Source organism: Trichoplusia ni, chromosome 25 (genome assembly GCF_003590095.1).
Source record: "Trichoplusia ni isolate ovarian cell line Hi5 chromosome 25, tn1, whole genome shotgun sequence".
Lineage (NCBI taxonomy): Eukaryota > Metazoa > Arthropoda > Insecta > Lepidoptera > Noctuidae > Trichoplusia > Trichoplusia ni.
Window position 1 is genome coordinate 455,406 of NC_039502.1, and position 25,116 is coordinate 480,521.

The window sequence follows — 25,116 nt, forward strand, 5'->3', positions numbered from 1 at the left end:
GCTTGTGATGCTTCGCATCTTGTCGATATGATGGACGCATCATATTTATAATAATAAAACATTTATTTCAGACCAAAATACAAGATCCATAAGATGTTAGTAAAAGAATACTTAACCTAGTGTTAGTTAAAATAACTTAAATGATTACTATGCATACGTATCCAATGGGCTAGCATAGGGCTGTCCCATTTATCGCACAAAGCATTCAGGATGCTGTGCGAGCTATCGCGTACTCTCCCCAGAATTGAAGCGCATCGCTTGCGGATAATCGCATGAAAGCCATCGACCCTAGCCTCGGCAAACATCCTAGAGGCACTACAAAAACGCGGTAGGCCCATAAGCATCCTAAATGCGTTATTGTACTGGATACGCAGGGCGTCGGATACACGCAAAGGGCATACAAGCCCTTTGCGTGTATCCGACCTACAGACTGCACGTGTAAAATGATTGACAGTATGCTCTGAAAAGAGTTATTTTAACATGTTTGGAACAACGTGCAAATCTGCGAATCAACATAATAGCTCGCACAGCCAACGCCCTGCGCTCCCTTTCCATATCTAAGTCATCATTAAGATCATCAGTCACCCAATGACCCAGGTACTTAACTTTTGTTACTCGGGCTAACGGAGTATTACCTATAGTTACCTCTGGTACGTTAGTGTAACATTTGGTACCTGCCTTAAAAATCAATAGCTCGCATTTTTTTGCGTTGTACCTGAGTCCGTGTGCTACTGTGTAATCTTCACAGATTTTAACAAGTCGTCTGAGGGCGCTAATTGATGGACTCAGCAACACCATATCGTCAGCGTAACTGATGTTATTAATACAGACTCCGTCTATGTGACAGCCGATCTTGGCGTTGCTGAGCTCAACAATCAGGCGATTGACGTAAAGGTTAAAGAGACGAGGCGAGGTAATCCCCCCCTGCCTTACCCCGCACTCCAACCCGTACTCATCAGACAGAGCACCCGCCCAGCTAACATAATTAGTCTGATTATTGTACCAATATTTAAATAAAGATATTACCCTACAATCTACGGTACTTTCCTCGCGCAGCTTATCCCAGAGAACATCGTATGGCACCAGGTCAAATGCCTTCGATAAATCGAGAAAGCATGCATTGACCAGTGTATTTCTGTCTGCATAGTACTGCACTGTCTGCTTGGTACTGCACTGTCTGCTTGAGACACATGATAGCAGATTCAGTGGATAATTGGGGCCGAAATCCGAACTGAGCGTCATGAAGATCTATCCGACTCGCCATATGTGAATCGAGCAGACAGTCCAACACCTTCGCTGTAATTGTGGCTAAGGAAATAGGCCTGTAATTTGCAGGGTCTCTAACATCGCCAGTTTTATTTTTAGCTATAGGCACAACTATAGTCTTCATGGGATCTTTTGGCAAGTACGAATGACTAAGACACAAAGAATAAAACATGGCCAGTACCCGTGGCAGATGAATACCCGCAAGTGCTCAACGCTGAGGTGGAAATCCCCCTGAAGGGGGATTTCTATGTAAATGCCCCATCTGAAAAGCAAGTCGAGCCTGCTTGTGAGCACTAGAAACATGTCTATTCCATCCTATTATAGATCTATAGTTGTTTTTCCTAATAAGAGCAGCAGTCTGCTCAGCAGATTTCGAAAGGATATCAATAATTTCGCGATACATAACATCCAACAGATTTGTATGCAATTTGTCATTACATATTTTGTCAGCACAATTACAAAATTCGGACGGGAAATCTATCTTAGACAACATTGAGTTACATAATTTTTCATATAATTTAATCTGCTCTGGGTCTCGATCTCCCCATCTTATTTTACTGTTAGTCCTATTAGGTAACACAACGCTCACATCAATTAAATTAAAATTGCATTCTAGCTTAATCGGAAAGTGGTCCGAGCAATACGTGCCATACAATACTTCCACATTTGATATCGTTTGAAGCGCAGACTTAGTAACAACGCAATGGTCAAGCCATCGATTACACCCATGCGCTTCACTAACAAATGTATAAGTATCGCTAGATAAAAATACTGTATCGGCACACGCCCAGTACTGCTCCTCACAAAACTTCAACAATTCAAAGTAAAATAATTCATCTATGTGAGCATTATAATCCCCTAACATAAAAACCATCTGAATATCACAGTTTTCTATAATGGCATTCATTACGCTCAAACAATCAGTGAACTCAACAATGTTTTCAACACAGCTAATAGGCATATAAACCGAAAAAACAAGCAACTTTTTGTTAGACAGTTCAACTTGTATGGCTGTAATACGAGCACTATTACACTGCACAACTGTCACTGATGAGAATAAACTTTTCCTCCAGAGGATTGCTACTCCTCCGTAAGGCCTACCTCGCAATATTCCAGCCGAAGCATCCACCGCTGAAGTCCCAGTATACGCAAAGTCCTCATGTATTGTACCTAAGAACGTTAAGTCGTGGGGCATCAACCATGTTTCTTGCAGAGCTATTATAGCCGCTGATACACACAGTCGTCGAATGCAGTCAACCGACGTTTTTACACTTTTGCAGTTGAAACTTATAATTCTCACTGATTTCGTCATTTTGTTATCGAATGATAGTATTTAATTTCCGTGTCTCTGCTTTATCTCCAAAATTATTTCTGAAATTTATGAAACGCCGATAAGAAATTCCATCGGGCCAGAAGTCATCACGCATAAAAATGTCCTCCTTATGTTTAGGAATAAATATTTTATAGCTGTCGTATTCCTTATCAATCTTCATGGTCAACTTTTCTACCTTAACTAGTAACCTAGATTTTCCACGGATATATGAGACTATATCATCAACAGAAAGTCCTTTCGATACGTTTGAAATGTATAATGGTAACATAATCTCAGCTGCCTTAAATTTTTCATCAGGTTTAATTACTGCGCTCCCCTTTTTTCCGGCAAACCTCTGATTTCTGAATTTTCTTTGTACCAAAGTCCAACCATCATTGTCTTGACTAACGACGTTCTTTTCACTCCTGACTACATTCGCAAATGTCGGTTGCTTCCCAACATGTTCTCCATCCAACACGGCCGTGTGTCCCATAGCGGTAACACAGTCCGTCGCAAGCGCCTCAGCTGATAACGCACTGACGTTGCCAGAGCGATGCGTCATCGCCTTCTCGTCACTCGTAGCGCTGTTTATAACCGGTACGCCGCCGTTGTTGCCGATCGCCATACTTCTACCCTCAACATTTTTATCCAACCTACCCACTACCCGAGAAGAATGTGAGGGTGCCGATATGATTGTATTAAAACTATCAGAATTTTCAAATTCTATTAATAAGATACAACCACCGCACTTTGTTTTAGTTTGGGGAATGTCTTTATCTGAACTTTTGAGGTGTTTTATATCATTCTTAACAGATTCCAGTTGTTGTGTGATAGCATATTGCTCCTTTGATTCTTTAAGCTCCGTAATTTCTCTCTTCATTAGTTGCAACTCTTTTAGAAGCCTTGTACAATCTAAATGATCGAATAGAACTGGAGGGAGTTTTTGAAGGTCTTGTGCTACAAAAATAGGAATCAGTTCAAGTTCCGTTTCTTTAAGCAGACATATTATGTCGTCAATATCTCGCTTCGCCTTCCCATCACGTTTTCTTTGGATTTTACGCTTTGTTGTCGGCACCGAATCAAACAACAAGCTTTTCGCTGTAGTTATGTCCTGTTCCGTAAAGGACGTCACACATATACGACACAAACTGTCCTCGTCCATCACATCCATCTTGTTACAAACAAAAGAAAGCACCTCGTTTATAACAACGTTGCAGTTCGAACATTTTAACACTTGCGATTCCGCCATTATTAGGCTCACATATCACACGTCCAACGGCAGTACATGCGCGGGAGATGTTAAGTTTCGCAATTTAAATTGCTGTTAATGTGTGTACGTAAGCTAATAGATGTTGTTTCCGTGCATAGGTACAGACACGGAGGATGAAGATCCTGTTGCCACTCAACCAGATGAAGCAGTTGATTTTGGTCGCTCGTTACCGCCACCTGCTCTAACTGCACGGCGGCCTGTGGATGATGGGCAACAACCATCCACGTCCAGGATTCAGAGGCATACAAGTGCTTCAGCTACTCCTGCCGCTGAGATGTACCAAGAGCAGGAGCCTGCTGCAGAGTCTCTGCAAGGGCTTTCCATGCCCCTGCTGGACTAACCAAACAAAAGGAGAAAAAGGAGCCCGAGGACGGTCTCCCGTCAGGAGAGGCCGTGTAGGAGATTCAGAACTACCCGCTGAATTTTACTATATAAGCCAGCGCGTACCGCTGCTCGGGGTCACTAGTCTGTCGGCCGTCATCGCGATCGGAGCTCTCAGTGTTTTCATTTTTAAAGTTTTTGTTAAGATTTAAATAAAACCGTAAGGACTTGTTTTTTGTCTTTTTAAAAAAATACTAGCCTTCGGAATTCCCTAGATTATTGATTATAACAACATGTTTTAGAACTACAGAATTCTAAATAAAAACAAACTGTTAATAATAAAAGGTTTTAATAAGTATAAATAAGTTGAAAAACGCTGAAAAGGTGATTTTTTATTTTATAACATGGAACCCGTGTAACAAAAATCGATGTACTATTTTATCCAGTGTCATAGGTACGGCACTCGCCGATACCGCAGTAGGTGTTCTTCGGCGCGCTGGCGGTGTCGACAAAGGCGGTTAGCGGTGCCTACAAAGCGCGCGGCTTTTTTTAATGGAATAGCTGGCAGGATTGCGAATAATGAGTGCGAGTGCGCGCGCAATAGTTGCGCTATCTCTTACGGTTGACGCTCATGTATTGTTTCGGTTTTGGAGCAGTTTTTAGTGTTTCATTTACATTGCCTTTTTTCGTGAAAACGGCTTAATAATTACTTTCGTTATGAAAATATTATTGAAATACGTAGGAAAAATGATTTTATGAAACATAAAATTAAAAAAACGCGAAAAAAAAATGCAATTTTCATGAAAAGACCGATGAAAAATTCCAACGCAGGGGAGTCTGGAATCATGTCTAGAACTCCAGATCCCACGGGACCGTCACGATGTTCCTTCCACCCTGTATAAATATTTAATCTAAACATTTAATATTCATAATACAATCACTTGAACACTGAGCGAAGCATTATTTTTCAATTTGAGTAAATCTAATTGATTGGAAGTTAGAACAATATTACACAATATTATTCTACTGATAACATTTTGGATTAGACAACAAATAAAAGAAATTAAATTGTTTAAACATTTAATGTTAATAAAACATTATAAAGTGCAGCTGGTGAAAAGACAGCTACTTGGTATCTCGTCCATACCAAGTACCAAAGAATTGTCATAATGTGAGCACAACATCCAACAGTCCGGTTGCCAACACCAATAACTTAAGATACCCTTTCTAGGTTGGTCTTCAAATGAGGGAAGCTCGTCATATAAAATATACGTGTAATATTCACGCCTGGACGTATGTCTCGATTTAATACGTCCTCTTAATAGAAGAGGATGATTTCCTTCAATTTCAAGTGCTGTGAAAGTATTTGTTGAACTTGTGTTCTCCAATAATAACTACTATTCATTAGAATGCGCATAAAGCTTATTATAAAACAGCAAGGCTGATTTAATTAAGGTAGGCACTAAATAACCTGCACTTTGCTGACATCCATGAAATAGGTATCGCCTAGATGTATTAGCACAACGTCTATAATTAGGTAGGGCAATTGATGAAACATCTTGACCTGAGCCAAGATGAAGTTGTGGGGAAAGTGGTGGAGGAAGTTGTGGAGGAGGTGGTGGAGGAATTGGTATTTGGAGATTTTCATGAGGTTGGTGATCTTTAAGGCGTCAAAACAATTGGAATCAGTAATAATTTTTCGTCTCACTTCTCTGTTAGCTCTCATGTACCAACCATGACATAAAAAGTTGGTTGCTCTAACCTGAAAAAAAAAGATGAAACTAATACCACTCACACTTGACAATCAATAGCTTGACTTTCTATATTTGTAAACTCAAATTATATATATATATTGTCAACATCAAAGCAAGACACATATTACAAAATAAAATACCCCATCTCATCTCTGTCAATCAAACAGATATTCATACAGTTTTTACCAATATATAGAGTGATTAATGTGGAAGGTGAAAGTATATAATACATCCATATTATAGCATAGAAATACAGAGAGTTCCAAAGATTTGTAAAATCCATGTGGAGTCAGAGTAAATCACTAGTTATCTAAACAAGGCAAGTAAAGACTTGTCCTAACTGATTCTTAATTGAAAATATTCCTCATTAATAATAATTAATATTTAATCAGCATTAAATGTTACTTTATAGTAACTATATTGACTTGCCTGTTACGTTTTGAATTAGAACCTCAAATAAGTTTACATTATTTAATGTGATTGATTACACTATTAAAACTGTAACAATTATTCACATGTAGATTGTAATGTCCTATACTCAATAAATGTTGTTGTCTCGTACACACGGGTAGTGGGGAGAGTTGTCAGTTACGTGCGAGCGGTGAGCGTGCGCGCACGTCCTCCGGATACTGGTGTGTGACCGAGCCAATAGGTAATATTAGTTACGCAGGGAGCACTACAAGTGGCGACGAGGACAAAAGTAAGTGGAATAATTACATTATTTCATTACACGTTCGATATTGGTCATTTAAAATAATAAAATATAAAGGGAGGTAGGATGATGTATGGTTGCGATAAGTATTGGTTAGAAAAGATGATATTGTGTTATTGATACTTGTTGTTATAAATTGACCATGCAAAAGCATAACCTACCCCTCCCGACCCTAGATCTCGTTGACATATTAATTCATACCGACTATTTCCACAAATAAAATAACATTAAGTAGATAATTGGAAATAATGTTATGTTTTGATGTTTGTAGCTATTTACACGGAATTAATAGGTGATTTTGTAGCTTTGCCTCTTCAAAATACGATAATGCAATGCTGGCTCACGGTCAAATTAATAAAATCACACATTTAGGTTTTCGCGCTGACGTTTTGTCATTAACGGGTTATCGGTCTTGGAATACTAGGGCTATAGTTAGCATGTTGATGGTCTGGACCGGATAATTTGACACCTGAAAATGATATTAGTATTTAATTTTTGTGGTAAAAAAATAAATAAAAAAATAAATTGTAAACATTATGATTAATTACGAATTAGAGGATATTATTTCATTGGTGTTATATACTTATACTAATTAAGAGTATTATGAATGTGATTACCGTGTTCGATATCATATTTTATGTTAATAATAATTCATTAATATTCCGCAACTTCATAGCCGAAATTATTCTTTATTCATTAAGTTACCTATATCTTGTCATAAGTTAGGTGTTATTAATTAAAAAGAATGTTACTCCATTATTTGATATTTTAGTACTGGTTTCGGTATGTGGAGACAAAGCGTGTGAATCATACGTGTGTGTGATGGCAGTATGAGCCAACATGAAATTGTGAATCATACGTGTGTGTGATGGCAGTATGAGATAACATGAAATTGTGAATCATGCGTGTGTGTGATGGCAGTATGAGCCAACATGAAATTGTGAATCATACGTGTGTGTGATGGCAGTATGAGCAAACATGAAATTGTGAATCATACGTGTGTGTGATGGCAGTATGAGCCAACATGAAATTGTAAATCATACGTGTGTGTGATGGCAGTATGAGACAACTTGAAATTGTGAATCATACGTGTGTGTGATGGCAGTATGGGCCAACATGAAATTGTGAATCATACGTGTGTAGGTAGTACGGGCCGAGATAAAATCATGAGCCGTACTAGTTGTATGTGACTAAATTGTGAAGTATTAGTAAATGGGGAGCCTGAGCATAAGGTCCATTGCTTCTAGGTTGCCTCAAACCTACTCTACAAAATGGCGAATATCCTTCCGACCTCAGAAAAGCTCGACCTTGAGGGTGACAATGCGGTAGTAGTCTTACGTTGGGAACGGTGGAAAAGGTCTCTGAATATTTATTTAGATGCAGCAGGATAAGTGGAGATTTAAAAAAAAAAGCAACCTTATTGCTTTAGGAGGATCCGAAATATAAGAAATAATTTACAATATACCAGGAGCATACGTTGTTGGACCAGAAGAGAACACTGACGTTTACAAAACTGCAATTGAGAAACTTGATGCCTACTTCCTGCCTAACAAAACAAAATATTTGAGAGACATGTGTTTCGTCAGATAAAACAAGAGGAAGGAGAGAAATTAAAAAAAAATGTAATTAGACTTAGACAGCAAGCAGAAAAATGAGTTTACGAGCCAGATGAATATTTGATAGAGCAAGTAGTCGGAAAATGTTCTTCAGCAGAATTACGGAAAAAAAATACTAACCTTAGGAGATGATATTACACTAGACAAAATTATAAAAGAAGCTAGTACGCTGGAGATTGTAGGACGTCAACTGGAAGAATATGAAAGAAAAATACAACAAACTAGATAAACGCAGTGAAAAGTACTACTAGTAAGTTTACATACGGAAAATACAGAAATGAAAGATAAACATCTGGACATAATACGGAAAGTAGACAAGGAACAAGGGAATGTAGCAGGTATGGGTACAAGGAGCATACGCGGGCAAATCAGACTTGTCCAGCGAAAAGGAAAAAATGCAACTCGTGTAACAAAACAGGTCATTTTAGTTCTATGTGTAAGTCTTTACAAAAAAAAAAAAAAAAACGGAAAATTGAAGATAACGAAGAGTCTTATAATAGTAAAAGCCAAATAAAGCGAAGTAAGTATGAAGTGAATATAGTAGAAACGGAAGAAACGGGTGAGAAATCAAAAGAAGGTGAAGGGAGTTATTACATCTTCAACTTAAATGATGATGCAGTAATAGAATGCGAGATGGGAAGAGTCAAATTGGATGTACTTATAGACTCTGGGTGTAATTTAAATGTAGTTACAGATAAAATCTGGAATAGCTTGAAGAAAGAAGTAATGAAAATTCGTAATGAAGCCAAAGGAACAAAAAAGACACTATACGTATATGGAAGCAAAGTCCCACTGGATGTTAAAGGAACATTTGACACTGCTATACGGGTAAAAAAGAACAGAGCCAGCCACAGTTTACGTTATCAATAATGGTTCAAGGGATTTACTGGATGTTCAGGTCGAGATACCACTCAATAAGGAATGCCAACACACACAGCCTTACCGAAGAATACCGATCCCGATTGAAGGAAATGTTGAAGACAAAATAAAAGATTTGTTAGAAGGCGATATTAAGAGAGAACTACCCTCTACTTTGTATGGTATGGACACACATGGTCTAGATTAGATATAAAAACGAGTTCCACCAAGTGGAAAATTATCCGAACTCGCCAAAGGGTTATGTAGATACAAGCGATTGATGTTTGGAATTACATGCGCGCCAGAGTTATTCCACGAAATAATGAAGAGCTGCAAAGCCTTTTAGGGCTTGTGAACTATATTAATAAATGGTTGCCTAACTTAACGACAAGAACAGAACCATTAAGGAAGTTGCTGAGACAAAAGACAGGAAATAAGCAAAGTATAGCAGATGATTGGGGAAAAGAACAAGACTGCGTACTCCGAGAACTAAAAGTGGCGCTATCGACCGTGGAAACATTAGGATACTACGATGTTACTGACGAGACTGAAGTTATTGCTGATGCAAGACCAGTAGGATTAGGAGCCGTACTTATTCAGAGACATAGACAAGGACCAAGGAATCGTACGTTAACTGAACTGGAAAGTAAGTACAGTCTCGGGTCAAGTCTCGGGTCTGGGTGTTTGTGGTACCTTCGTTGTATCTGAATTCCATAACACAAGTGCTATAGCAACTTACTTTGGGTTCAGAACAATGTATGTGATGTTGTCCGCATTTATTATTATTTATATTTATAATATATTCTTATTCGGGAAGGAGTTCAATCTCATCACAGACCATAAACCCCTTGAATTCTTGTTTGGAAAGAGGTCAAAAACCATGTGCGCGTGTAGAACGATGGGTCCTGAGACTCCAGGCGTATAGGTACAAAATAATATACAGACCAGGGAAAACAAATATCGCTAATCCCTTATCAAGACTTTGTAAACACGATGATGTTCCAAAGGGACGCGTCGATGATTTTGTTCAACAAATAGTCGAGCAAGCACGTCCATGTGCCATCCCCTTAAAAGTCATTAGCAAAAGTTCAGAAAAGGATCAAGAAATCAAAAACATTAAACGAGGAATGTACAATAATGACTGGGATGAGTCTGTAAAGGGTTATAAAGTGTTTGAATCTGAGCTCTGCTTCTACGATAACATTCTGCTTAGCGCTGACAAAATTGTTATCCCAAGAGAGTTAAGGAAAGACGTACTCAATGCTGCACACGAGGGGCACCCGAGGATAGTAGCCATGAAAAGTCGGCTGCGCACTAAGGTGTGATGGTTGCGAATCGACAAAGATGCGTAAGAAATGGTCAAACAATGTAGAGGATGTACTCTTGTGGGATTGCTGAGTCATCCTGTACCTATGAAACGAAGGGAATTGCCTACAGTTCCGTGGGTAGATATTGCCATAGACCTAATGGGTCCCTTGCCAAATACCGGCTTGGTTATCTTACCTCTATAACTGCTGATAATGGTGCTCAATTCGTAAGTCAGGAATTTAAAGATTTCTGCCAACAATGTAATATGCGACTATATAACACGATATCCTACTGATCAAAATCGAGATACTGAAGCGGTTAAAAATAAGCCAGGTTGATTAGAAAGATTTGCATGAGAGTGTCTGGGAATATCTTATGATGTAAAACTCGACACCACACTCAGTAACTCCTAAACGTAAGACTCCTTCAGAGCTGTTTTTTAGAAGATTAAACCGGGATAAAATCCCACCTGTTTTGGATAATGATTATAGAATTGAAGATTCGGAAGTTAGAGACAGAGACGCCAGTATAAAAGAAAAAGGAAAAGAATATGGGGATAGGAAAAGGAAGGCACAAGAGAGAACTGAAGGGGAAACTGGAGATGTTTTAGTTAGGAATGAAGAGACTGGCCAGCATCTGAGAAGGAATGTAATTCATTTGAAGAAAATAGAACTAGAGAGGAAAGTGCAACAAGACAAATTCAAAATGGGAATGGGAGTGACAGCGATTAAATTAAAAGAGTTGATTATGACATAGCAAGATAAAAGATAAAAGTGATTCAATTGGTTTTAATAACGTCCAAAATTACAGAGTACATGAACATTGTTAAGTTAATACGAATTAAATGAAATTAATAATAAGGAAGGGATGTAGTGTCCTATACTCAATAAATGTTGTTGTCTCGTACACACGGGTAGTGGGGAGAGTTGTCAGTTACGTGCGAGCGGTGAGCGTGCGCGCACGTCCTCCGGTTACTGGTGTGTGACCGAGCCAATAGGTAATATTAGTGACGCAGGGAGCACTACATAGATATTTAAAAACTTACTACTTACATGTCATCATGTAAGTACTGCCACAGTGATACAACTGAGGCGAGAGGGCTTCCCTCCAGAATTTCGTGTCTTTTGGCATGTTTAACTGATTTACCACAGCCATAACAAACATTGATATGACCGAGTTGTCTTTCCCTGGAATTCGATGCAAGACATCTTGATATCTTGTCATAACACGCACCACAGACATGGCTATGAGATGATAACTGTGAAGGTAAAATAAGTATCTTTATTAGTCTTGAGATTGTAGATAGGTATTTAAATAATATGAATGCTATAGGTATAAAAAGATTTAATGATGCTACAAACATACCTCGAATGTTAACCACTCCTATAAAAGAACAGTCATGTCGGGAGGTAATGATGATAAAACATGTCTCCTGATACGTTCTCCGATTGGGATCTGGTTGTAAAAGGTCCATTTTCCTCAAAAATACACAGTACGACTAGTTAGTGGAGCACTCGCGTGGGGCTACCACACTAAAATATAAAAAATAATAATTTGAAAAACAAAAAACCCGTCTGCATGGATAACTACAATGAAAAATCAACTGAAAAGACTGAAACAAGATAAAAATTCAAAACAGAATTGCAGTCGGAGGCATTAAGTGCTTCTATATGATAAACTAGCTGTTGCCCGCGACTTCGTCCCCGTGGGTAGAAGATATAAGTTATGATTTATACCTGTCCTCTTTTTTTCACATTTTCCATTGTATCTTCACTCCCAATAGTCGCAGCGTAATGGTTTATAGCCTAAAGCCTTCCTCAATGAATGGTCTATTCAACACAAAAAGATTTTTTCAATTTGGACCTGTAGTTCCTGAGATTAGCGCGTTCAAACAAACAAACAAACAAACTCTTCGGCTTTATATATTAGTATAGAGTATAGATTATTATCTCCTTGCGCATGCCTCTGACTGCAATTCTGTTTTGAATTTTTATCTTGTTTCAGTCTTTTCAGTTGATTTTTCATTGTAGTTATTCATGCAGGCGGGTTTTTTGTTTTTCAAATTATTATTTTATTTGTGTCTTTTTAGTTAAGAAAGATTACGTAACCGGATTAATTCCTAAAATGAGTTTATGTCATGTGGTTGATTTAACAATTTTTTTTATTATTTATCGTTCCATTTAATATTAAAAATGCAAGTTATGTACATACTTAGAATCCGTGTTTAAAATCCTTCATTTTGATACCCCACTTAATATGTCTGGTAGATTTATCTTTATTTCCTCACATTATGGCTTCAAACAGCCGCTATATTGTTTTTTTTTTTTATATTTCACCTACCTAAGAACACTCGGGCTATTAAGACAAATCTAACGATACAAATGTGAAAATCCATTCAACGGTTCTAGAGATACGCGCTAAACACATAACCCTCCTGGCAGTCGGGTAAATATTATTATAAACGAAAAAACAAACCGGCGCAATGACAGTTTATTGTTTACAAATTATGTGAGAATGTGATTTGACATTAACATTAGACGCTCGATATTCATCACTTCAATGTTGTCAGCACAAAAGTGACTATCTTCCTTTGTACGCGAACTTAGTTTTATTTATTTAATAATATTTATGGTTTCATTAATTTAAAGAATATCAGTAAGCTTAAAAAAATATATGTGTTATTTAAGTTATAATTAATTATGAACATTTTACATTTTTAAATTGAATATAAAATTTAATGTAATACTTCCTTGTATGTAATACTTCCTTGCACTAATTGAATATTATTATGAAATTGTTATTGTTATTGTCAGTACCAATATTTGAATTTGTTAGGGTGTAGTTTTAATTGAATTTAAGCGTTTTATGTTTATATATTTAATTCATTGAATATCAGATTGTGTATTATGCCTTAGGATTTAATTTATAACTCTAAACTTACCACTTTATTTACAGTCACCAACATATGCACTTGTTCGGTCCTACATCGATCCCACACTGCCTTATACATATATCCACTTAAAACAAATCCACCCAATAACGCACCACATAAACACATACACTATCAAAGCTTTTTTATGGTATAATAATCGCTAATTCACATTACACAATAATTCATAATAACAAGCGCCGCCATCTTACTCATTTGATCACCAGACCATAAATTAAATTTGGCATGACAACTCATGTTATGACAGATAAGTGGTACAGATAAAAAAAAGAAAAAAAAATTGATAATTTAGTAAATATTTTGGATTTAGAATGTCACCACTGTTTATTTATTTTTTATTTATTTTTTTATTTTTTTACACTACAAACATTCTAATTTTATAATTAGTGTGTATATAATTATATTCCAGCTTTTTCTTATTTTTATTAATTAGTGATGTCACCGTTAGCCGGCTATAGCCGTTATACGTCAGCATCGGCTGGTGCTGAAAATCAGCGCTGGGGCTCTGACTTGTGTAGGGTCTCAGCATTATGCTGAGCATCGGCCGTTTTGTGTTAATATGACGCATATTTTCCCCCTTTTATTTTCTATTTTAATTTATTTGTTTTTGTGTGTATGCGTCACTTTTTTAGCACAAATAAATATATTTTCTTTCTTTCTTTTCTTTCTTTTTCTTTATTTTAAGCTCGATGTCTATAGTGACGGACTTTCCCTACTTTGTTCTTTGTGAATATTATATGGCAACATTAAGGGTACTTTTGAGTGAAGTATAAACGAAGAGAATCTTTTTATTGTATGTTTTTTTCTACCGCTGCAGACATTTGCTACCAGTACATTGAGCTATTTTCAAAATTCCTTATTCGTTTTTTTATAATTATTGGTTATATTTTGGTTCTTGTACACTCTGGAGCAGAATCCGGCCAAGTCCTTTGACTGGCTGTTTTTATGTGCATAGAAGTCATTAAGATGCAAAATCAAATTAAGTATATTTGTTCTTTAGCGTAATGCAGTTGTTTTAATAGATACAATATGGAAAAAAATATTAAAATAAAATTAATGAAGTCTGCAGACTCCATAAAGAATAAAATCAAACAAATGAAAAATCAGGAACACTCAATAAACTTGACAATTGTCAAATTAATAAAAAGACTAGCACAAGGAGATAACGGTGTAAATAAGTTGGATGAATAGTGCAAAGATCACGATATTGCATATCACAAGTCATTAAAATTGAAAGATCGACACAAGGCTGATTTAATTTTGTTAAAAATGGCGAAAGTGCGAGCGGTTGCTTCCCAGCCAGTATAGGCGAAAAACTCGCAGCTCGCGTAGTAAGTAAGGCTATGTCGGCAAAAATTAAAACTGGTTCTGGTTTGAGCAAAAAGCTTTCTCCAAAAGTTATATCTGAAAAAGGATTAAAAAGTAAATTAAAAACTGTTATTACAAAAGCAAAAAGACACATAAAAATATTAAAACCTAAGAGCAAGAAAATGGCTATAAAATTAGCAATTGCCGCCACCAGAGAATTAGCTGATGATTCATCGATTAAGCATCCTCGTGTTATTCCTATTCCAAAATCTGGGGGAGTGCTACCTCTGATTCCTATTTTTGCGGGATTATCAGCGGCGGGAGTTTTAGCAGGCAGTGCAGCTGATATTGCCAAAACCATAAATGAATTCAAAATGGCTTAAAAGCTGTATGAGGAATTAAGAAGACACAATGAAAAAATGGAAGCTCTATGTATTGGGAAAGGACTGCACTTTAAACCACATAAGAGTGGTCTTGGAATTTTCGTATCAAAGAAAAAACTAAAATATCGGCTACCCAAACGGGCCTTAACTTCATAACTTTGACATCTTAAAGTATGGAAATAGAATACCTGAATTCCATAACACAAGTGCTTTAGTAACATACTTTGGGATCAGAGCAATGTATGTGATGTTGTCCGCATTTATTATTATTATTATTATTTACCTTATTTTAGAGGTGACTTTATGAGAGATGAGCTCCCTACATATCCATATAAAAAAGAATGTGGAGTTATTAATTTAGATAGTTCTAAAAACCCTGGTTCTCATTGGATAGCTTATGCAAAATATAATGATTATGTTGAGTATTTCGACAGTTATGGAAATCTTAAACCTCCAAAGGAATTTATAAAATAGTAGCTGTTGCCCGCGACTCCGTCCGCGTCGACTTCAGTTGTGTTCGATGGTCCCCGTTTCCATGGGAATGCCGAGATAAAATGTAGCCTTGACCCCCCATTACACCCCTTAAATTCAGACTACCCTTGTGCACTGTTCATTACTTTTAACAAACAATGTTGTGAGTTTCATATTAGTTTTGACCTACCATTAGCCCCCATTACAACCTTTTTTTCATTTAAATAGTAGCCTATGTCCTTCATCAGATTATCTGTATACCAAATTTCTATACAATCGGTTCAGTAGTATTGGTGTAAAAGGGAGACAGACAGAAAGATACTTTCGCATTTATAATATTAGTATGAAAAGATGCACAGTTTATCGGCATATGCCAAAGTCAATCAAACAACTCAACAAATCCATTGCCATCAACCGCAAGATATAATGTAGTCCTCTCCGACGTTTGGCCACATAACCTAGATATCCACGATACCGCTTTCAATTTATTAACGAGAAATTACTAAAACCCAAAAGAGCAAGACGAATTCTATCTATTTGTGATATCAATCGATTATGGGAAGATACAGTTCTATTTATGAATTAAGTTGACGAATACCTAGTCTACACCTTGTTTTAATCAATGAAAACACACATGTTCTCATATCCTCCAGCGGACCTTTCAATACGACTTTAAATGCTCCTACAGTTATCAAAGCGACGGCACGCTGCAATTACAAAAAGAGTTCGTATATCTACTGTGCTGTCTCCCACGTACACAAGTAGTTTAGGTAGGATAACAATTAAAACAAATATTATGTTCAATGCGCCTGCGACACGTCCACTCGCCGCGACCGCTCGGGGGGTAGTAGTAGGACGCGCGGACGGCTCGTACCCGCAATGTTTATTAATTTGTAATCGTGTACATCACATCTCTCCTTTTCAATAAATCTTGAAATTAAATACCTAAACGATTATATTTATGTCTAGTTACAAATCATGGTTATCCTAACTTTGATAGCGCTTATATTGTTTCATTTTTCTTCATCTGTTTCCATTCCTAAACTATGTTTAGATTCATCCTTTTCCTCTTCCTCCTGATTATGTATCTTCCATTGACCTTGTACCCTTTTCAGATGTATTATATTTCTTCGCAGTTCTTGCCCAGTTTCATCATTTCTGATATTTATATCGCCTCCACTGGCACTAATCACGGTATGTGGTGTAGGGTTGAAATTTGGGGTCAATTTATTTTCTTTAATTAATTTTTTTACGTAAACCTTTTCTCCTATACTTATGTCGTTGTTTCGTGCTTTTCTTTTCCTATCCTCTCTTATCTTCCCCTTTTCTTTCATCATTTTGTCTCTGTCATAAACCTCGAAATTTACTTGCCTATTTTCGACATCTACAACAGAAGGAATTTTATCTCTAAACTGACGGTTGAAAAACAGTTCCGATGGTGTCTTCCCGGTTGTACTATGTGGTGTACTGTTGTACATCATAAGGTAGCTTAAGAGATCATCTTTCCAATCAGATCTCTGGCATTGGCTTATTTTAAGACGCTTAATTATGTCGCGATTTTGTCTTTTGACTTCGCCATTCTGTTGTGGAAAATACGGTATAGAATGATAAAGTTTAATGCCAAATTCTGAGCAGAAGGATCTAAACGCCTCGCTGGTGAACTGACGTCCATTATCAGATGTCATGCTAACGGGTACACCTAACCTTGAAAAGATTTCTTTTAATACGGCAATTGTTTCTTGTGACGTTATTGACTTCATGACTTTGATCTCTTTGTATCGACTAAAGTAATCAATTATAACAAACAAGTGGTGCCCACTCGGAAGTGGACCTAGAAAGTCGACGGCTATATCGACCCATGGTTGGGATGGCAATTCACGTCTTTTCATCGGCTCAGGAGGACTTGGCCCTGACACTAAAGTGCAACTCTGGCAGCTTTTTACCATACTTTCGGCGTCTTTATCAAGCTTTGGCCACCACACCTTAGTCCGAAGTCTGCCTTTCATAGCAACAATGCCAGGGTGACCCTCATGAGCCGATGTTAACACTTGTTTACGAAGGTTTCTAGGTATTACGATTTTATTTCCACGTAACAATATGTCTTCGTGAACCCAAAGTTCATTTTCAAAAAGTTTATAATTATTCACTTTTGGATCCCAGCGTTTATCTGACAGACCAACTTTAACTAATTGGATTTCGACATCGTTTATGGACTCACTGATGATATCTTCAGTGGATACGGCTAAGGGCCTCGCGAATTGAACTATTTGGTTAACATGATGACCATCATCGTAAGGCTGTGAATTCTGATTGGAACATAACCTAGAAAGTGAGTCAGCTATGTTGTTTTTCCCCGAACAGTGTACTACCTTATAATTGTAGGATTGCACCCGTAATACCCAACGTTCTATTCTTGCACAGGGTTTAGATCGTGTCCCGAATATCACCTCGAGAGGCTTGTGGTCGGTGACCAATTCAAACTCTTTTAAGCCATAGAGATACATGCTAAAATGTTCTATGGCCCAAACCAATGCTAAAGCCTCCTTTTCGGTCTGACAATATCGCTTTTCGAGCTTACTGAGACTCTTGTGACCATATGCGATAACTCGTGGACCATGCAGGTCATATTGGATGAGGACTGTTCCTAACCCTACAGGGCTGGCATCTGCAATCACTTGCGTTTTGTCATGAGGGTCGTAAAATCCTAGGGTGCGTAGGTAACTTAAACTTCTTTTTAATTCAGCAAACGCGTTTGCTTGTCTATTTTTCCAGAATTCAGAAATATCAGCGTGTTTGGAAAGTTTGTGCCTCAAAACTTCGCGAATCGGTTCAGTAACAGTGGCTAAGTTCGGAATCCATTTTCCGATGTAATTAACAAGTCCCAGGAAACTTTGGACTTCCTCCACTGACTTTGGTTCTCTAAAAGACGCTATAGTTTTTACATATTTGTTTAGAGGTTGAATACCTTCTGAAGATAGTTCATAGCCAAGGAATTCAATTTTAGACTTATTGAGCATACATTTGTTTTTATTCAGTAGTACACCATTTTGTTTTAATGTATACATAACCTTTTGTAATCTAGCGTTATGTTGTTCCTCGCTACTTCCAAACACGATGATATCGTCGATAAAGTTGATGACACCTTCGCAAGAGAGAAGCATCCTTTCTAAAAATTTTTGGAAATGTTCTGGTGCACACGATATCCCAAACTTTAACCGCTTATAACGAAACAAACCTTTGCTAGTAATAAATGTTGTTATGTCCCGACATCCTTCTTTTATTTCCACCTGGTGGAATGCGTCTTTTATATCCAGCTTAGAAAATACACGAGCTTTGTGCAATTTCGGTAGGAGTTGTGTCATTGTGGGTAAAGGATGATTCTCCCGTAGAATTGCCTTATTAGCACATCTCATGTCAACGCAAAGCCTAACATCGCCATCAGCTTTTAAAATTGGTACGAGTGGAGATACCCAACTAGAAGCTTTATCGACAGGCTCAATGATATCTTGTTTTACTAATTTAGCGATTTTGTCATTAATCTTATTTTCAAGTGGGATGGGTACCCTCCTGTATGGCTGACAAATTGGAGTAACTGATTTGTCTATCGCAATATCAAGCTGAACGTCTTTAAATTTATGGAATGTATCAGTCTCTGTGTCTAAAGAATTTATACTCACCCCTAATTTTAATATATTAAGTCTCATGGCAGTTTCTTTACCCAACAAATTTCGAGTACCATTTTTGATCACGTAAAATTTGGCAGATTGTTTTTCGGGTCCTATTGCGATTGTAGACTCAAATGAACCAAGCACCTCTAACGGGTCTTTTGACCCGTATGCCATAAAAACTTGATCAGAACCTTTCTTCTGGTTTACTGCACCTACCGCGTTTGATTTCAAATATTCCCAGGTTTTATCGTTAATTATATTTGTCTTACTACCGGAGTCTATAAGCATTTTTACTTTGACACCGCCGACTTGGCACATTATTTCCGCATCGTCGTCTATATGAAACACGTAGTTGATATTTGGTGGAATTGGTTTTGTTCGTTCCTTAGTGGGTGAGGTAGTTGTAGTGTTTTCGTTCAATGCTCTAGGTGAAGGATCATTAAGTTTAGATTTTTTAGCATTATGTGATCTACGAGCGTCCGGTATTGCCTTTCGTTTTATTTGTCTGGTGCGACATTGGCTCCTGAAGTAGCCCGTATACCCACACTTCGTGCAGATTTTATCTTTTGCCATACATTTATCACTAGTGCCGTCATGATATTGACTTCCACATCTAGTGCACCGTATATTGATATTTTTAGGTCTTGTTCCAATTTTGTTAATATCGAGGCTGGAATTTCCTTGAAATCCTTGGAACTGTCTCTCGACAGTCTCAATAGTATTTGCTTCCAAAATAATTTGATCTATGGTAACCGCATCTCCTAACTTTAGGATTTTTTTTCTTAGGTCAGAGGAGCTGCATTTTTCCACTATTTGATCTATGAGATCATCGTCTTTGCGCGCGAAATTGCATTTATTGCTTTGGTTACGTAATCTGACTAAGAACTTTTCGAATTTTTCGCCGGATTCCTGTTTTAATAGTCTAAAGATGTGCCTCTCATACAGGAAGCTTTGTTTGGGTGAAAAGTACGCGTCAAGTTTTTCGACAGCAATTTTGAAAACGTCGTTAGATTCCGTCTCTTCTACATGTGCGCCGGGAAGATTGTAATAAATTTCCTGAAACGCGAGGCCGGCAGTATGCAGTAGAACGGCTCCGAGGTGGACGTGTATTTTGCAAACTGTATCGGCAAGCGCGGCGTATGCCGACGCTAGTTATTTCTGCAAAATGAGCGAAAAATTAGTAGCAAATGAGCTACTAGCGTTTCTACAACAGAAGCTGGATGTCATGGACGAGGTGTCTGCTATCCAGATCTGTTCATCGAATTTCAGCGAGGATGACATCGCTGCGTCTAAGCTGCTTGTGTTCAAGTTGCTGAACAAGAGCGACCAGATGGTGTCCCGTAGGCGTGACGGGACAAAGAAGAGTCTGCAAGATGTAATCACGCTGCTGAAGGAAACCGATCCCGACGATGTGCCGACGTTTGTGGCAAAGGACTTAAACAAGTTACCTCCTGTCACCTTCGACCACGTCGACGTAACGTGCCTTTTGAAGGACATCGTCTCCCTAAAGGCAAGTCTTGCAGATATGCACAAGAAGCTGGAGGCATCCCAGAAAGATGTCACAGATTTGCGCAAGGAAGTCGTTGAATTGCGCACTTCTGTGAATAAAACTGGGTCACCGGCGCGTGTAAGCAACGTAAACACGCGTCGAGGTGCATGCCTACTCGACACATCGGCTACGAGCTTCGCGTCAGCAGTTTTATCTTCGTCGTCGCCGACAGCCGAGTCAGCAAAGGGCGCTGACCGCATGCCCCAGCCCCCGGCCCCCGCAATCATGCCTCATCCACGTAGCGCCACGCAAACTGCACGACCAAATAAACAGCTGGTCAGCGTTTGCGCCTCCGCTGTTCCCCTACACAATCTGGTCCCACAACCGAGGAACCGGGCGGACGAAGACGGTTTCGTAACGGTGCTGAAAAGGAAGCACCGGAAACGAACTAATCAGAACTGCTGCGGCAAGGCTCCTGTTGAGCCCCAAACAAGGGTGAGAGCTGCGCAGCCGAATACTCCGGTGTACATATCTCGCCTACACTACAGCATCCGGGCGGAGGACATCGCCGACTACGTGCGCCAAAAGGTGCGGTACGCGCCGAGAGTGCAGCTGCTGGAGTCGCGCCGGAACGTCAATTTCAAGGCGTTCGTGGTGCGCGTCCCTAACTGCTTCCTGCACCTCGTCATGGACGATAACTTTTGGCCGCAAGGAGTGGTTTTCCGTCGCTTCCGCGGACAAATCCCGACCGAACGCACAAACACCTAGTGCTAGGAAGTGTTACTAATATAGTTTTAAGATTTTTATTTACTAACCAATACTGTATACTTTATATATATGTTAGTCTGTAAGGTATATATCTATGGGCCATGTTTCCTGAAAATAAATAAATTTATTATTATTATTATTATTTAAAGGTTTGTCAATACCAGCAGCTAGAAGGTAAATGTCTAGGGCGCGTTTCCATTTCTCCCAACGAGGGCCTAGGGAATTTGAATCGCCTTCACAGTCGAAGATATCCATAGCCGGTAGTTGAGACGACATTATGGGACAATCTGTAAGTACATAAATGCGGAGGTAGTTTTTTTTTATTTTTTTTATCTTTACTGGTCTAACTATTAAACATTTTCTTTATTCATTTAGATGTCTATTTACTACTCATTATTATTTATCCAACTGTAGGTAGTTGTTATTTAAATGTTTATCAATAAGTAACCTAATAGAGCTTTATTTAATATTTTTAATTGTGAATCTCATTTTTAGAGCTAACTTTTTATTACTTTGGAAGCAGTCTCGATTTCAATTTGGAACGACCTTTTAATAGCATAAACTGACATTTAGAACATAAAAATCGAATGACAGTTTACGTGAACTTGACGAGTTTTTACTCGTTCGTTGTACGGTGCACTTACTCGGTCAGATCGTTATCTCGACTAGGCTTATACATACAGGCACATCTTGTTGGATGTATAATCGGTAAACCCCAATAGCTTGTACCATCTGACAGTAAAGTAGCTGTGTCCTTAATTACTGCATCGTTTATCTACTTCCTATTGTAGGGTGTGTACTATTGTTTTACTTGTGGACTTGAATCAGCTTAAGATAAATTTATGAGGGTAAATTAAAATAGGATGTCACTATAAGTAAAACTTATTTATCAAATAATTGGCAAATCTCACAACGGAAACTAAGTAAGTTTACTAAGTAAACTAAGCAAGCTAATTAATGGATGTACCGACTATACCCCAAAGTACTAATTATATTGGTATGCATAGCATAACTCTCACGACTATGTTCACAGGTTCAAAAATTTGCTATCAATACGGATATATTTACTACGCAAATACTATATTAATACAGTTAATAACATGATTTAGAGCATTCTATTTATCATAATAATTACGTAATTGATTACCATTAGTAAATTTAGGTCAGTGGATACTTATTTTAATATTAACCTTTCTTTTCTTTTAAATATGATTATGAAACGATTTTAAGATGATATTTATTTAGGATTTGTAAAGAAACCGCAACCCTTTCGTCTAATAATAAAAAAATCGAAACCATACTGATAACACAAGGTTCACATTTTGTAGTCGTGTAAAATGAAATTATTTACTCACGTTCTTTTTCTTCGTCGCCAGTTTGTGCTGTCTCCCACGTACACAAGTAGTTTAGGTAGGATAACAATTCAAACAAATATTATGTTCAATGCGCCTGCGACACGTCCACTCGCCGCGACCGCTCGGGGGGTAGTAGTAGGACGCGCGGACGGCTCGTACCCGCAATGTTTATTAATTTGTAATCGTGTACATCACATCTACATCAACCGAATTATTTAAAACAAATAAATCACTATGCGAATCTAAATGACATTTGAACTATATTTTCGCGAAAAGTCAACGGTAAAGATGGCGACAGCGGTTCGTTTGTCAGTACCATTGGAATTTAACGAAATTAATCCATAATCTGAATTTTCAATTGTCAACTCAAAATTAATATTTTTGTATGTTTTGTTATTCATATAAGGTTTTGATCGAAATTATTAATATAGATAACAATCTACTCCACAAATTATTTAAGTTGTAATTTCGAAATGTAATGATACTAACAACGGCATTCTGACAGTTGTTATGGTTACAATTTTTTTTTATTACTCGCTAAAACCGCCCGCTACATATCGAACCATTACGCCCTTTTACGTAGTAGGGTCCAAAAGTTTTCGGCCTGAACTATAAAATGAAGGATAAATCTCAAACAATTTTTATTATTTTTCAATATAGTCTCCCATAATTTCAATGCACTTTTCGCATCGCTTTATTAATATGCCAATTCCTTTAAAAAAATTGTCTGAAGTTTTATATTCAAAATGTGCCAAAACCGCGGGCTTCACCTCTTCATCCGTGTTAAACTTTTTCCTCGCAAGTCGGTTTTCAATTTTGAAAATAAATCGTTCGGACATTCTCTGCATCATCTCCATCATTTGCATCATAAACTGGGGAGGAAACCCGACTGCTTCAGTAGTCGGGTGCATAGTCGTCACTTTGGATGATCCAGCGGCAATGGGTACCCCTGGAGGATATAAGCTCCCTTGATTGCACGAGGTGGACGCCATTGACGTGACTGTCGTCCCTGCGAATACTGGTATTTCTGAAGCAGTTGATACTGCGGTTGATTTATACGTCATGCCTGTGGGTATTCCCGCCGCGGTGGACTGCACGACGTTGAAATTGTTCGCACCATCTAGCAAGTGCGTAACGTTCGATGAGGCAGGGCTCAACAACCTGGTGGTGGACGTGACAGGTTGAACCGAAGCTGCAGAGGAAGTGGTTGGGATCAGAGCTTGTTCTGATCCCACTTCTGATGACGGAGCAGGGTCCCCGCGGTTGCTTTTAAAAAACGTGACGTCAGCATTTCTGACGTCACGAACTTCCTGGTCAGAGTTTCCACACATATTGCGTAATGTAAACAAACACTTTCTTCAAATATTATTTATTCAGAAGGTCCGATCGCTACGATGGCTCAAATCAAATCAAATCAAATAATTTATTTGCAATGAATGTAGGTTACATTAAAATACAGATGGAGTAAATAAGAGTGAGCCGTATACATTCTGCCTGGAAATAGCCATGCAAAGTTTACAAAAGTTTTAATCTAAGCTATCTAAAAATAAAATTATAAATTCAAAGTGTCACAGAATTTTAGCAATTATACATACATTAATTAATACTACAAAATGTCCAATTAAAATGTGAATAATAAATACAATTTAAAATTAAATAGTGGTTTCTTAGGTTTACGCGAATGTTAGACATTGAAATGAAACTACTTTTACGGATTTTATCGCGGTTTAATTTTAGATTTTAGTTCCCGACGTTTCGAATATATATATTTCGAATTTTCGAATACATATTTTAATTACTTATTTGTGGTCCGACCTACGCAGGTAGAACGAGCAACATCTTCTGTCAAGACGAACGCCATCTCATCATGGTCTGCCCGTGACCATGATACCTGCAAAGGTTTCGAAACGTCGGGAACTAAAATCTAAAATTAAACCGCGATAAAATCCGTAAAAGTAGTTTCATTAAAATTAAATGTTAAGAAATTAGGTACATATCCAGAATAACATTAACACATTAAAAACTGTTGTCTATTAAAAATCATGAATTGAGTAATAGCATTTTTCTAGAAGGAAGGCTACTAATTTCTTTTTAAAATCTTTTACTGTTTCATTTTTTAGTACATCTGGCAATTTACTGTATATTTTAGGGCCAATACAAATGATACTTTTTTTCATTAATGCTGTGTTACAGTGCTCGATTGGTATTAAGTTTTTGTACTGGTTTTTGACAGGTCGTTTTCTAGTTTCTGACATCATAGGAAATAGGTTTTTATTGGTCTTTACAAAGTGGCCATCACTTCTAAAA

The 25,116-nt window shown here is 37.7% G+C and overlaps 3 protein-coding genes and 1 long non-coding RNA gene across 4 annotated transcripts; 1 reads left to right on the forward strand and 3 right to left on the reverse strand.

The window, feature by feature from the left end:
* Nucleotides 1–2,582: 2,582 nt before the first annotated feature.
* On the reverse strand, nt 2,583–3,749 carry LOC113505249. Its single transcript, XM_026887867.1, has one exon. The coding sequence runs from the start codon at nt 3,747–3,749 to the stop codon at nt 2,583–2,585; it is 1,167 nt and encodes a 388-aa protein (XP_026743668.1).
* A 7,856-nt stretch (nt 3,750–11,605) lies between these two features.
* On the reverse strand, nt 11,606–11,823 carry LOC113505343. Its single transcript, XR_003401622.1, has 2 exons — nt 11,783–11,823; nt 11,606–11,675 (listed from the first exon to the last, which is right to left on the reverse strand). It is a non-coding gene; the product is annotated as an uncharacterized LOC113505343 (long non-coding RNA).
* Nucleotides 11,824–16,542: 4,719 nt separating this feature from the next.
* LOC113505250 (uncharacterized protein K02A2.6-like) lies at nt 16,543–19,770 on the reverse strand. The gene has a single exon (XM_026887868.1). It carries the CDS (start codon nt 19,768–19,770, stop codon nt 16,543–16,545), a length of 3,228 nt encoding a protein of 1,075 aa, XP_026743669.1.
* Nucleotides 19,771–20,362: 592 nt separating this feature from the next.
* On the forward strand, nt 20,363–21,454 carry LOC113505251. Its single transcript, XM_026887870.1, has one exon. It carries the CDS (start codon nt 20,363–20,365, stop codon nt 21,452–21,454), a length of 1,092 nt encoding a protein of 363 aa, XP_026743671.1.
* The last annotated feature ends 3,662 nt before the right edge of the window (nt 21,455–25,116 follow it).